This window comes from Haliaeetus leucocephalus, unplaced genomic scaffold (assembly GCF_000737465.1).
Source record: "Haliaeetus leucocephalus isolate CR32 unplaced genomic scaffold, Haliaeetus_leucocephalus-4.0 Scaffold450, whole genome shotgun sequence".
Lineage (NCBI taxonomy): Eukaryota > Metazoa > Chordata > Aves > Accipitriformes > Accipitridae > Haliaeetus > Haliaeetus leucocephalus.
This window is the reverse complement of record NW_010972886.1, coordinates 2,209,666-2,225,028: the sequence shown is the minus strand read 5'-3', so window position 1 is coordinate 2,225,028 and position 15,363 is coordinate 2,209,666. Positions and strand designations below refer to the sequence as shown.

The window sequence follows — 15,363 nt, the reverse complement described above, 5'->3', positions numbered from 1 at the left end:
CGCCGCAGCGCGGACACCTCCCCGCCGCTCACCTCCCCTCGCCCCGACCGGCACTCACAGAACGGGCCGCCGGCCCTCCTCGGTCCGCGCCCGCAGCCCCCGGCCCGAGGGCGGCTGTTGTCGCTCACCGGGCAGCATTTTGCACCGCTGCGCGTTCAGCTGGCGGGCGCCAGTGGGTCAGCGTTAGAGAAATGCATCGCTTCAGCCCCACTCAACTGTTCGTTATGAATTACTAACCCTGCTCTGCGTGGCTGGGGTTTTGTTTGGGCTTTTCTTTTTTTTTCGTTCTGGAATACGTGTCTGGTGTCTCCCCAGAAAGTGCTTTCTTTGTGCAGCGTTCTCTCTCACCTACACGTACGGGCTTAATTAATAAGCAGAAATCCTGCAAGTGTACCTCAACATTCGCGCCAGAGACAGCTCATCTTTACCTGACCACTAGTGAGGGACAGAGGACCCCTCCACCCAATTTTCTGTACGAAGAAGATGAAGAGTAGGGAGAATCTAAACAAGACGTCAAACCGTGCTGCATCTGAATTGACGACTTATATTAAGATGAATACCACCGTTTCTAGAGACAGGGCCAGCCGGAACCTTGCAAAGGTGTATTCATTCCCTCTCACCAACATCTCAGTTCTGGGGGTACTGAACTTCCACAACGCAGCAGTTACTCTCCACAGTCCAAGTGGGAAAATGCTTGTTTTCTGAATACTGCGTATCTCTTTCTGTGCGCCTTAAGCCTGCTTCCCCAGCTCAACACCAGAGATGTTGTGGCTAAAAAGATTTCTCACATACACCTTATTTCTGCGGAAGAGACTTTCAGGAATAGAAGCACACAACCTTGTAAGCATTTTATTTTTATAAAGGTCACAAAGAGCTGCCACCAGCACTGTGCTTACTGGTGATAGTTGGGTCTGAATGCAGCTGTGTTGACTAACTTTTATAGGGCCTGGCCTTGTACAGCAAAGAAATAAAAGAACCAGGCAGCAAGGTAAGGGTCAGGGTAACCTACCTTGCTGAACAAGCCAGAATTGCAACTGTCTCCAAATGCACCAGTCCTAAAATCGTCCATGTAAAGCCAAATGGAAGCAAGGAACACATGCAAACACACATTATCTTTGTGTGGAGCTCCAGACATCTTGAAAAGGGCAGTTTAGACCCCAGATGAAGCAGCACTGATGCGATGCTAAGTCCCTTTAGCCCTGCTTAGATCTTAAAGTATCACATTTCAAGTATCTGCCACCATGTAAGAAAAGTTACTTCATTTTAGAGTGGGCTAAGAGCAGGCTGCAGTGGCAGAGAAGTAGAGACATTACAGTAGAGTAGCTCAAAATCCAGAAACAGCATTTACATAGCTTAGCCTGCCTCTTCTCTTTTAAATCCTGCTAGAAAGGGTACAGACTAATGTCAAGATTTCCTTATGCTCTGAGAAGCAAAAGGGCCCTTTCCCCTTAATTCCATTTTCTGGTGCTCCAGGCATGCACACACTATTTCCTACCATAACTCTTAAGAGGGCTCCAGGAATAAACACTTCATGGAGGCAAAATAAACAAAACCATATTGTAGCTGGAGGAAGGTTACTTGGATACCAGAGGGATTTTAAGGTCCAATCTTGTTAAATCTACTCATTAATTACCTGGAAGGGGAAGTAAGCAGCGCATCAGTGATAATCACTGGGGACCAAGAGCAGCTGTGAACACACCACTGGGGACTGAGAAACAACACAACAGATTCTAGGAGAATCACAAACACAAGCAGAAAAATACAAAAAAGAGACAAAACCAGCAGTCAGTTCTGCACACAGGCAGTGGGAAGAACTGTCAATGAAACAAGGAAGAGGAAGCCAACTACGGAACAATAACATTGTCTGAGAAATTAGACACAGCTTAGAGGCAACGTGGTATTAAAGTGCTGAAAAGTCAGAATTGCTCTGGGCCGTAACACTGGCGGCTCATACCCCTCTAGGAGGGTTTGGGTCAGCCTCCCTTCCTTGGGGGATACCCTGTGTCCTGTTCACCAGCTCCCTCTCCCACCCTCACTGTGAGGACAGCCAAGAAGCCTGAATGGGAGGGATCCCCACCTTCCTGATGACCAAGGCAACGCTTAAAAAAAATCTAATAAATAAATGAAATAAGAATTCACAGATTTGGGAAGGGAGCAGAATTACCAAACCCCAGACAGGCATAAAGCAGTCCAGCATCTATTTCCCCCCTTTTTTAGTGTGTCAGGACTCTATGAGTGCCCCAAAGACATGCATAGCTTTACAAGCAGCAGAACTACAGAAGCCTGGTATCTCTCTGAGTGCCTCAGAGGTGGTGGACCTTGCCATCTAGGAAGGCAGGAGGTCCAAGTGATCGTCTTCTCTTGCCTGGACATTTGCAGCAACTAGACAGGTGCCTGGACCCTCTCTGGCAGCTGTGACACTTGCAGGACATCACACCTGGTCCCAACTCTGAGTCCCCTCAGGCAACTGATTCTCCGACTCCCTACATCTCATTTTGCTGTCTGTGATGCTAGGGAACAAGATTTCCCCAGTGTACCAGGGTGAACTCTATAGAAGTAACATGGAAATATCTTCCAACAGTCAAATCACAAAGTATACTGACTGCGTAAAGCATTACATGTCATAGAATCATAGAATCATTTAGGTTGGAAAAGACCTTCAAGATCATCGAGTCCAACCATCAACCGTGCCCACTAAACCATGTCCTGAAGTACCCCATCTACTCACTTTTTGAATACCTCCAGGGATGGTGACTCAACCACTTCCCTGGGCAGCCTATTCCAATGCCTGACAACCCTCTCAGTAAAAAATTTTTTCCTAATATCTAACCTAAATCTCCCTTGTTGCAACTTGAGGCCATTTCCTCTTGTCCTATCTCCAGCCACCTGACAGAAGAGACCAGCACCATGTCGAGCTGCATATGAAGAGACAGCTACAAGCGTGCAGCGCTGCCTCCAGGAACACATCCCACCACATCTACCCCACGAAGGGAGAAGCAGAGGAGATAATGCCAACTGCCATCGCCACCTCTCATGGAGGCGCTGCTCCTACTGACTGGATGCTAAATAGACTGGCTCCATAGAGGAGACCACGACTGACATGAAGAATTGTGCATGCACATCTGTGTTTAATAAGGACTGGTCATGGTCTTCTAAATAGAAGTGTTTTAACCACATGAAGTCAGGAATTTTGACACACCAAACCATGTCTTTCATTTTCTCCCTTACTCTCAAGTCACTGAAATTTCTATCAGCTCTCTGAGAACAACTAAAAGAAATACGTCAGTGTCATTTTTCCCTTGTTGAAAATGTAACATCGTTAGTGCCATTTCTCTTAGCTGTCCTAACCTGAAAATCCAACAGGATGGAAGGAAATAAATTTAGGAAAAGTATGTATATACTTGCACCATTTTTTTATACTAGAGATCATACCATTAAAACAAGTGTGGAAGAAAACACAGCTCAGACCTGCCCAACTCATGGAAAAAGGGTGAGGGTTTAGACTGTTTCTGTCTTGCTTCAGATGTTGCTGCACAGCAAAGGGCATCCCGACTTGACTGCCAGCTAGCAGGACTGTTGGGACGTCTAATTAAATCCTTTTTCCTTTTAGAACCAAAGTGGTCTGCAGAGATGTACACTTCTGACACCCCAGATGGGTGCCAACTATCGAAAGAGATCTTTTTCTAAAGCCTGAATCACTCTGAGAGTTTCCCTTTCAAACTGTGCACAAAACCCACAAACAAAACCAAAAAAAATCACCCTGAAAAACTATCCAAAGAAAACAGCTGGAGTAAAAATAAAGTTTTCAACTTGAAGGTTGTCACAGCCCAACACCAGTTAGTCTGCAGTCGGTTCAAGCACTAAGGAAAGCCAGACCCAGAGCCTACGAGGCACTGTGGTCCCACTGGTGATAAGAGGGGGGAGATAAAGAGAGGTCAGGTCAGCCCCAGCCTATCTTTAAAGGGGCAGTATCGACTCGGAAACCGAGCACCGGCTGAAAAGATATTAACCATTATTTTGATAAGTAAAACCAAATATTCTTGTAACTCTAAAGTGAGAGAAAATATTTTGCTGTTATCTCTTGCTCTTGCAGTTGATAGCACATATTATATCACCCGTTCCACTTGAGGACTGATTAGGGTGGAGTTTCCTCATACAGTGAGAAGGAAAGAAAAATTTTAAAAATTATTATAGAAGACAAAATTCTTCTGGGGAAAGTCACAGCAAACATAATGAAACAAGTAACTTACTCAAATGATCAGGCTAGAAGTATGTCCTTTAAAGCAGAATCCACTGTGAATAATTAGAATAACCCCGTGATTAATTCAAGTAACTCAAATTGATAAATATTCACCATAGCAGGAGGCAAAAAGATGTGTCCTGTCCTGCAAAAAGTAGTGCAGGCAGGTGACTTGCGGTGTGAATGGACCTTCTCAAATTATCAGTGAAACAACAAGTATAGTGCTACTCATGTACTTCCAGATTCACAGCTACAGGGCGTTGTCATACCTTTCAAGACTGGCATGAGAAAAAGAATTTTCCAAATATTCGAAGGTTGAGGAAAAATGAATTTTAAGCACATTTAAGCAACAAGAATGAACAGAAACAACATAAACATTTGAAAAAAATTTTGCCCATAATTAAAACTGATTTCTAAACCAACCTTCTTCCAATAAAACCTCTGAAACCATTTGAAATTGTTTTCCCAGAGAATTAAAACCCAAAGCACTGACCTCTTACTTGAAGGAGGAACATAGTCATATGTAAATTCAGGACCCAAAGTAAAATCCTTCATCTGTGTGTCTGTTTTTTTCATCAAAAGACAATTTTCAATGAAACAACTTTATTTCTATTCCCACCCCAGCTATAGCTATACTGGCAGTTTTCAACTAGATAATACACACAGCATTTGTGAAATTGTGTTATGGTTTCTGATTATTATAAACAAAAAGTTCTTTGTAATAAACCCAGCAATGTCTATAGGTGCAAAGTGCTTGGCATTAAAAATAATAAAATAAATGGTTTTAGTAATGGGCTGTCTTCTGCCTCAAGTGAGGAAGAAAACAAACACAATGAAGTCATGAATTAGTTTGCCTTATCTTTTGTTTGCCTTACTCTTTGGACAAAGGGCACAGAGAGGGCAAAATCTTTTTTAAGAGCTGCTGTAGGTCAAGAAAAGAATCTGTAACCAACTTCTCCAAATTCATTCAGGAATTTCTTTGCCGCAGAAGTCGAACAAAGAGGGCATTCCTGGTTGTGTGGGGAGGACCAAAGTGTATAGAGGCTTACCACGTGACAAGGAGAAAACGAATTATACCAAAACAGTCACTGACTGTCCTAAATTTAAAGAGAGGCTAGAGTAGACATTCTGAAGAAAAAGTCTGGAAAAACAACAGGTCATCCAGTAATTTCAATCTGTTGCTAAAAGACCTGCTCTGAAATAAAAAATGATTGTTTTGCAAGGGTTGAGTGTCAAATTATCTTTGATTAATGGATGCAACAGGGCTTTATTAATAATGTTTACTATTAAAACAAAACCAAAAAGCCCCTTGCAGGCACTTTCATTTGCCCAGCCACCTGTGCACCACTCCAGAAAATCGCTGCAGGTGTAGGACAGGTTGACATGGGCTTGCTCCTCCAGACAGATGCCCTCAGTATTTCACTAGCCCTGGTAACAACAAGACGCTGAGGAATGCTCTGAGGCCACCTTTGGGTAACCAGGAATATCAAAATCACAGGTGGCAGGAAGGACACCTGAATTAACCCCATTATCATCCTGGCATCCAAAGACAACTATACTGTTACACACAGCCTCACAAGGAGGAGGAGAAAAGAATGGTTTGTTTCCTGGAATACGCACAATTACAGCGCATTGTCACCGAATACAGAACAACGGTCTTTTATCAAAAATCTCCCCAAGGCTCAAACACGCACCAGACAAACACAAGAAAGCAAACAGAAAAATGAGTTTCTCTTCTGACCTAAGGGGTACAACCATGCGGGCACGCCATCAGTACTAGCTGGGAGCCGTCTTGACATCGTCAACGTGCTTACCTAACGGACCAGATATAGTTCACTGAAATACTGAGCTAAAACCAGCAGTACTTTAAGCAGTTCTCTTTTGATTTAAAGCCATGGGCCAAAATACACCCAAGTCCTTGAAAACAAATGACAAGAATCGGCACTTTGGCATTCACTGTCCTTGGGTAGCAAACAGAGCAAGCACTCTCATCAGTAACAGAGCACAGAGCAGGGTGTCAGAGCGGTTTGTAGGTTATTACAGCCTCACCTGTGCATTGCAATGGGAAATATTCCTGAATGCCCACCAGTTCTGGCTCTTTCCTTGCTACAAACCCAAGCTAGTCCCAAGGCATTTTCTGCCATCGCCCCTACGGTAAAAACGTGACTGCTTCTTCACTGAGGCTCCAGCATGTGTGTGTGAAGTGTCAGCGCAGAGCAAGGAGAACAAAATGAATTATTTCTCATTTGACCTGATTAATTTAATATATTTGCTGCCTTCCCCACAGTCGCAGCTGAAGCAGTATCTACTGGAGACTGTGTAGGAGCTGCATCCCCCTCAGTGCTGGTCCAGCTCTGCTGGTCTTAGCCAGCCGGCAGCCCGGTGGAAGGAGTTGTGCTGCCGAGCACAGGGGGTTCTTCTCCCTCTGCAAAAGCAGGTCAAGTTGGCTACAAGTCAAATGTATAATTTCATACCTGATTCTGCCACTGCATGCCACAATGACCTCATTTGCATTCTGAAATGAAAATGCCACATTTATCATACATGGTATAACATGCATTACTCACGGGTAATAAAACTGAGTTAATAACTCCTGGATGAAAGTTTCCATGTAAGTGTACAGTGTGCTGTAATCAGTCACCCTTACTCATCAGCTCTTCAGCAGCCTTGATTACAAGGGAGAAAAACAGATACAAAAGACTCTATGGAAATTACGAGCAAGTACAAACAAATTTCAGTTTCTAAAAGGCAACAGCCTCCACTTTTCATTAGTTTCTATACCTATTTCAGGGACTGAAATTGGGCATGAATGACAGAACCAAAATTAAGAGCCTGTTTTTTCCATAGGTCCCTCTTTATTATAGTCACTAGCGAGGTGCCTACAAGAGTGTGATTCAGAGTATTAAGCCAAATACGTAAACCATGAGCATCCCTGCTGCATTAGAGAGCAAACACCCATATGTGCAAAATAAAACAGAGCCACAGAGAAGTAAGAAGATTCACCCATGCAAGCAAAAGGAAAGAGAGGCAGCAGGTGATGGGAGCGGGTCTGATGGGACCCGACCGATGGGGACATGCTGCCCGGGTGAAGCAGTGAGGAGGCCAAGCTGTGCCTCCATCCAGCAGCCGTCCCCATCAAAGCTGACCTGCCAACTGGCAAGCATGGCTTCTTGTACCACGGTTAATGGACATGGCCACAGTTCATGTAAGAAGTGGGAAGGGGGGGTCATGTCTCTGCCTCCCCTCTCCCTGCCAATATACACGCACACAAATGTGTGTGCACTTTTATTATGGACCTGTGTTACCTTGGAGAAACTGCAACCATGGATAACTTCTATTTAACATCTTTGTGAGCTACTCTCAAGCAAAACGCAGCCCTCTCAATCCCTCTGCTTCGGTGTTTTGATTTGACAACTTCTGAGCAACTTTACCGAAAGCCTTCTACACACTTCTCGCATCTTTTCATTTTGAGTGAATGGGCAAGTGATACACCACTTGCAATGCATTTAATTCACAGCTAGTAACTGCCTTCGGAACACTGCAAGTTCATCGAGACTCAATGTCCAGGGAATCCATCTGCTTCAGGGAGATAAAGTGCCAAGCAGAAGCTGCCATGCCTTATATAAGGGAAGCTCTAGAAGGAGCAGAGGGTATACATATTAATTACCCTTTCCTTGGGATGGAAAATACGCCATACTCTTACATGTCCAACATACATGCTCACATGCTGAAAATATACCTTGCATAGATATCATAAGCACCTAAGCCTTATATTTTAACTGACCACTTCAGCTCAGGCTTTGGAACAACAAGGTACACATAAGGTTACAGCAGAGATCCCATTTCAGTTCCCCAGAAAAAAAAGAAAAAGACAACAAAGAGGTTTCTACCTACAAGTGGGAAAGAGAGGCTAGTAGAAAAATTAATAGGTAAATGTCAGCAAAAAAACAGGTGGATGGAAAACCTAGAATTTAATTTATTTTTATTTGGATTCTGCAACTAAAAGACAAGAAGAAAATGTATTTCACAGTTTAAATTACAAACTGTCAAATCCACCCTTTTTAATTGTTCCATATATTGTAATAGAAGCTAAATACACTCTTGCAAAATTTATTAACTTTAGTTATTAAACCACATTCTTAACCTTTAACTTCGCTTTCTTTTCATTTGTAATGGAGATTGGAGAAAAACAAGTAGCTGTAATATTTGCAATGTCCTGCCAGAATAGTGAGCTATGACCATGCTGGAGACAAAGGTCCCCTCAGTTTTAGGGGACAATTCATGGAACACTTGGCTAACAACTGCATGAAAACAGAAATTTTCATGTATTCTCTTTCTTGATGACCAGCGCGTAGGAAAGCACATACAGCGCGTTGTTTCAGCTCAAACAGCGCATACAATGTCTCACTGGAAAACACCCAGTCTGCTTTATAAAATACAGCTAGCTAAAAGTCAAATGTGAAGGTCAGGAGACATCAGTTTTGACCCTCTACTGAGGGGGAAACATTTGCCCCAAGTTTTCAGCCTAAGGATTAGCTGGACTTCAGAGGGCACAAGAAGTATCCTGGGAACAACAACAAAAAAAAAAGTGTATAGAAGTGTATACATCATGAAATGTAACTTGAAGCCATTCATAAAGATCAAAACAATACACTCTCAGAAGGAAGATCACAGCACCCTGTGTGTTTCTTCATCTCTGCAAAGAAGGAAGCAAAGGACATACTATTCTGTGAAGAGCGCTGCTCTAGCTACAGTGCCAATTCAAACATCAAGTAAAGCTAAATTGCAAGACAAATTGGGTTGCGATGTCCTTGTAACTTTGGAAACACACGGTTAAGTCAGGTGCTACTCAATTTGTTTGCATTTCCCAAGACTGTGGTCTCCTACAGCGACCAGCCAAGAAAACCTACTGGAGCTACTCTGCAAGTGGAACTCAAGGTGTGCTACAGAAGGTAAGAACAGTCGGGGTCTCACTTCGCAGCAGCACAGAGCTGCCCAGAAGGAACCAGCACCTGCCCCAGGAGCAGCAACCCAGGGAGCTTCACGGTTCCCAAATACCGGCAGCTAACTTGCCCTTCATCTAACAAAAGCACCCTTCTGAGACAGCAGCTCTAGCATGCCATACAAGCGTGTTCTTCCCTTCAACTCCTTCCTCGTAACAAAAAAACCCCTCCACAATCCCCTGAGAGATTAAGACACTTCAACACAGTAAACTTACATTAGTAAGAGGTTATGGCTCTTGGAGGAGACAGCATATAGACAGTGGAACCAGCCACAACTGTTTGTAAAAAAAATCTACTCGGAAATGTCCTTTAGCACAGACTGCATTTCTCCAGCCACTGCCTCCTGCAAAGGAATGGACATGCTGGGATAGCAGCTGGGAAAGAGGGAAGGGCTGCAGCAAATGTTTAAGGTCATAGCAAGTTATTTTTTCTTCTATTTTCACCTGGAAGGTTTTGATCAGGTGACAGAACATTTTTATTTTTTTTTTTTAGTACAAGTTATTTGTACTATAAAAATAGCAAAGGATTGAAATTTGGCAAGGAATTTATAGAACGAATAGCAATGATGGCTGGATCCATGTTTTTTTGATAAAGCAAAAGTAGAGATGTGGGTTTGAACAAATGATTCTGTGATATGTCAACATTTCTTACTTAAAGTTTATTTGTTTCTGTAGCTTACAAATTTTTGCTTAGCAAACCCACTTTCAGATGCCCATCTATGGCAATATTTACCAGAAGACATGGGAAAGAAGGCAAAGTTTTGATTAAATTTGCATTTATGTAGCAGCATACACAAGTTGCTACTTCAAGTTGTAGTTAAATGCAGGACTTTTGACTGTCTCCAGCTGTTTTACCAGCATGAAAAGTTTCAATTGCAACTGCATATAGTGAAAGTTTTACAGAACTGTCTGCTGCACCATGATACAAACATGCAAATACAAATAGTACACCCTAAGTAATTTAAGTAGTACCTCTGCTTCCAGCCGAGAACTGCTTCTATAAAAGCACAACATCCAACAGTTTCAACCACAAATACTAAGACACAAACTTGACCATATAGGCAAATTTTTACAAACGCGTATAACTATATCCAATTTTATCTACGCAAACAGAATCTATAACATGTAAAAGGTATGACAAGATAGAAAATTGGCCTTTGTATCAAATCTCTCACTATTTTTCCCACTTAAATATTTAGATTTGTGTATATCTGCTCATATACACAAAACTGCATGTCTATAAAATGTTCAGGTCTTTAAAAAAAAAAAAAACTTTTCCACAAAAAGGTATATAGAAGATATAATATTTGTTTGGGAGTTATTCCAGTCTCTTGCACAAATGCTTTTTGAGGTTTCCATAAATAATCATTTATGGACTTGCCCAAAGCTTCAAGAATCTGTTTCACAGACACACACGCCCCAGCACTACAATCCATCACATATTACTGCTTCTACAAACACTAACAGCTCCCTTCAGGTTTATGGGCCCTTATCTGTGTAGGAACTGACATGACTTTTTACCCCCTTGAACACAAGATCTTGTGCAAAAACATATAGGAAAAAAAGCCCCGTTAAATGATTTTACATTACAATAGCAACAGCAAGCCTGGATTCAGTAATCTTGCTTATGGGGACTTCCTAGTTCTTGGTACTCTTACACCTCATTACTAAAAAAAAAAAAAAAAAAGTGATTAGTGCTCTGACTCTGAACCCCCCTTGTGAACTGTGTTCACGACTTAAAAAACCAAAATTTAAAAATTCATGTGGACTTTAGAAAAAGACCAAGCTGATGCTCTGACCCTGCAGTTGGACAACGTCAGAGGTGCATATCCCTACACTAAGTTTCTACAGGAAGCACTGAGAATACAAACTCCTTGGTATTACAAAAACTGAAGGTCTTGAGTCCGAACTCTGCCTCTGGAATGTGAAGAAAAACTCCTCTGATAGTATCAAACTTATGCAATATACGTTTAAACTGACCACAGGTAGTATAGGCATAACTAAAGATCATTTTTACTGACGTGATAAGGCAGCACCAATATTGCTACTGTGACAGAAGAAATTAATTGTCCAGTTTGTGGAAATTTAACCCCTTGGTAAGCGTGACGTTCTGAGTCCTTGATATGCAGCGGGTGGTAGGAAGTTACCTGACAGCTGTGGTAAGAGTTGTCATCAGGACGTCAGGATTACCTCCACAGGATATGCCACAAGGATATGAAAGGCTGAGCCCACAAGTAGTTACTTACGAATTGAAGGACTTCATAGCATTAAGATACAGTTCCACATTTAGACTGGTTTTTGCAAGTCAAAAATGGGCATTCCACATGCGTTTATGTTAAGGACCCTCACGCAGAGCAGTTAGGGAGTGCTCACGAAGCTGCCTCGTGAGCCCACAGGGCCCTGCTGAGCAGAACAGCCCAGCTCTGCTGACCCAGGGCGGCAGAGAAGGCCGGCCTCTGCCGCCCCGGCGCCTTCCCCCAGGCGGACAACCCCCGCCAGCAGCACCCCCAGCACCACTGCCCCACACCCCGCTGCGCCGGCGTGAAGCGCGGCCAGCTCCACGGGCTCAGTGCGTATCGGGCTGGATGAGTTCACATTCAGATCGACCCTGGCCACGCTGGCCCGCCCTCTCCCCTTGGAGCCACCTCCGGGAACAGAAAGGGGTAAGCAGTGCCTACTCAAGAGAGAAAGGACGCTTGGAGCAGCTGTCGGGAATAAAAAAAGATCATTTCACCCCCACACACGCCCCAGAATGAAGGAAACTTCTGCTACCCCAAAGAGTGAGAAATCGGAACTAAAAACTCAGATTAAAGAGGAGAAACACGGGAGTTAACAGCGTGCTCTCGTTTCAAAGGTCCTTCAGCTGGCTGCGGAGAAAGAGGGCTGAGCAAGTGATGTTTCAAACAACAAACCTTTATCTTACTATCAACTTTTACCGTGTCTTTTAGTAACTGCATTATCAGATGCGTAGTCTAATTGGTGCTACCAGTTCCAAAACACTCTGCATTACTGTGTACCTTTTAAAAACAAAGAGCAAAGCGGCAGCCCCCGACTTGACTTCCACACAAATAGAGCTCAGCCGCGCGGGGCATCAGGGTGTGCCCCAGGTTTGCAGTTAGCATTTACTTTTTGTTTTTCTTGCTCATTTTAAACTGACAAATCCAACCAATCTCGCTGCTCGCTACTGTTTGCAAGTTCCCGTTTGCAGCCAATGCAGATTAGCCACTTTGCTGGTGAAATACCACGCAACACATGCTGTCTTGTGCCTGTCACCTAGCAGCCTCGTGGGAATGCAATATGAGACAGGAAGAGCAATGAAGCGGCAAAAGAATAAGAGGTTTAAAAAGACAGGAAGAGAAACAGCTCTGAAAGAAAAACAACAATTCCTTCATTTCCAACTTCTGTTAACACTCCTGCCTTTACACGTCCAGTTAGGCGAAGAAAAAGATAGACCCTGGGAATTGTCAGGCTTACCTTTTTACCAATTTACCTAAGGAAGAACTGGAGGCAAAATTATTTTGATAGATGAAATTTTAATAGTTTTTCAGCTAATTTAAAATAAACAGTTTGGTTTTCTATATAAAACTAGCCATCCTTCCAGCCCCCTGTGCATCCCATTTCTTTCTAGTCTGCATTAATTTTAAGTGAGATGGTTAACTCAAGCACCAAAGACAATATTGTTTTGAGCCCTCAGTTTTACAAAGGCTGGCAAGCAGTAACGCAACGGTCCAATGGAGCAAGCTAATTCGAGTACGCAAGTATTCATTTATCACACATTGTTTTGCCTTTGAACACAAACACAAGATGACAACTCTGCCAGGTACCGATACTCAAACTGCTCCAACACCGTGCAAGCCTGACTCACAACCCTGGGTGAAACACAGCCATGACAAGCTTCTCCTGCCCAAGTATATAACCCAAACTCCCTCCAGCCCTGGCATCCCCTGCCAGCTTGTCAGCTCCCTCCGAGCAGAGGATCCCAGACAGGCAGAAGTGCACAGTTAGATTGATGATCCAGGCAGATTTTAGAAGTCGAGTCAAATTGTGCCCTGCAAAGGGGAAATAAACCCTGCATAATCTATACCTCCCTCCACCTTCCTTTCAAAAATGATGTATTGTCATCTCCGCTATAGGCAGGCAGGGAGGCTTTCATAGCTTGCTGCCCAATTACGGGAGGAATTCTGCCCTCCCCCTCCAGCCTGTACAATGGGCTCTTTATGTAAATCACTCAGAAAAATTAATACACCATTAATCCATCAGTAAAGCTTCCTTTCCCATCTCTGCCTTGTGTGCGAGCAGGCTAAGGAAGGCAGCATGAGAAACTCTTATGGAAGTTACACAGTGACCAGCAGCAGGACTCTGTGCTTCTTCTGATCCACAGCAAGTAAGATCCGACAGGCGTTAGAAGTATATCTGACATTGCTGCACAATATCAACATGCCAACAATCAAAAGTAAAAATTAGCCACTGGCTGCAAATGCAAACTCCCTTTTTAGAAGTTTTTCAGCAGCAAAAGGGGTTAAAAAACAATCTTCAAAGCACAGATTAAAATCGTCTCCTAGCATGCTGCGAGCAAAGCACAAGCATATACATCCTGTGTTAGTGTTCCTGCATCTAAACCATTTACTAAAGCAACAATTTATTCTGACTCGGAACTGAAATTCTGGTCAAATAGCTATTAACTGCTCCCAGAAATGAAAAGAAATAAAAATCCCTTTGAAGTTCAAATGCCCTTGGAGAGCCTGCCTGCTCTTACAAAGGTGATCTTGCAGCAGAACTAAGTCAACCTTACACTTTCCTTTAACAAACCAGTGCACTGGCAGCACTAGAGAAATTACAACCAAATCACTTTATCAAGTATTTTTAACCACACACACACATGCCACTGCCTGCCAGCCAGTAAATGCAGTGGTAACAGTGCTCACCATCTCAGAGGAGCAAACTTCTGAAATTTATTTTGATTTATGGTAAATATGAGGTATGCTTGAACAAGTACCTGACATACTCCATTCAAAAAAATGAACACAAAGAAGAAAAGTACTTTTAAAAAGTCTCATATAAAATGTACTCCAGGTTTGAGTATTTCAAGGATTCATTCAGAGCTGCCTATCTCGCATCCTAGATCTCCCTCCTCCTCTCTGTGGAGCAATTCCCATCAGCATCCCTTCATCTCTTTTATTTTGCATCTGGGACCTCTTCTCATTCTGCCCTCATAAACCAAAATACACTTGAAATTTTCCAGCAGGACCGTGAGGCAGTCATCCAAAAAGCCACCCAGACTGTTACAAGTGGAGTCTGAAATGGCTTTTGGTACCCCATAGAGAGGAGAGATTCCTGCAGCACCTGCCCAAAGGAGCTGCCACCAGTGACTATTGGCTACAAGGAGAGTAACCAAAAACTTACCTACACACCACACAGTCAGTACCCTTATGTTGCCCCGATGGAAATTAAAGGTTTTCCCTGTTGATTACTACAAGCTTTCACAGTTTTAACCCAAGAAAAACTGGGCAAGGCAATGCTGTGCCTAGGCTTTTGTGCTGCCCTCCTCCTCCTACCCCACCTGCGGCTCCTGGCTCCCCGCGGGACCCCAGCAGCTGGACAACAGCACGGACCAGGGGCTGACACAGCAGCAGCAGCAATCACAAGGGTTAAAAAGAAAGCAAGTCACCTTTTCTCTGCTGGCTCCTGTAGGTCCAGTTCTCATCATCGTCGTCTACCTGCTGCACGCACATGGAGGAGAGTTCACCATCGCTGCGAAACAATCTCTTTGTCTGCCTTGACAAGGAGGAGAAATTTATCCAGCTTACAGCACGCGAGAGGGAGCCAGGGTTTTGTTTGAGTTTGAAAGATCTCGAAACACACTCCTTTTTCATTTTCTTTCAAGCCAGCTACTGGCCTCGGCTGCAAACAGACCTTTCTGCAATTGTTCCTGTCCCCTTTCTCAGTGGTTTTCGTGGGAGGCTAAACAATTTCAATCCGACTTCCGTCCAGGTTTCTTCTGGCTGCATTTGAACCAGCACCAGCATGGAGGTGGGTGACCGTGCCAGCACAGCTCCCCTGAAGCTGTTTTGATACAGCACTTAGGGAGCTGCCAAAGAAAACAAAGAGGAGAAAAGCAGCA

The 15,363-nt window shown here is 43.5% G+C and overlaps 1 protein-coding gene across 1 annotated transcript in view; it reads right to left on the bottom strand.

The window, feature by feature from the left end:
• NHSL1 (NHS-like 1) overlaps positions 1 to 15,115 on the bottom strand; it is a 102,543-nt gene extending 87,428 nt beyond the window's left edge. The window contains exon 1 of the mRNA XM_010574634.1: positions 14,911 to 15,115. Coding sequence (XP_010572936.1) covers positions 14,911 to 15,115 — 205 coding nt within the window. The remainder of the gene's footprint in view (positions 1 to 14,910) is intronic.
• Between the last annotated feature and the right edge of the window lie 248 nt (positions 15,116 to 15,363).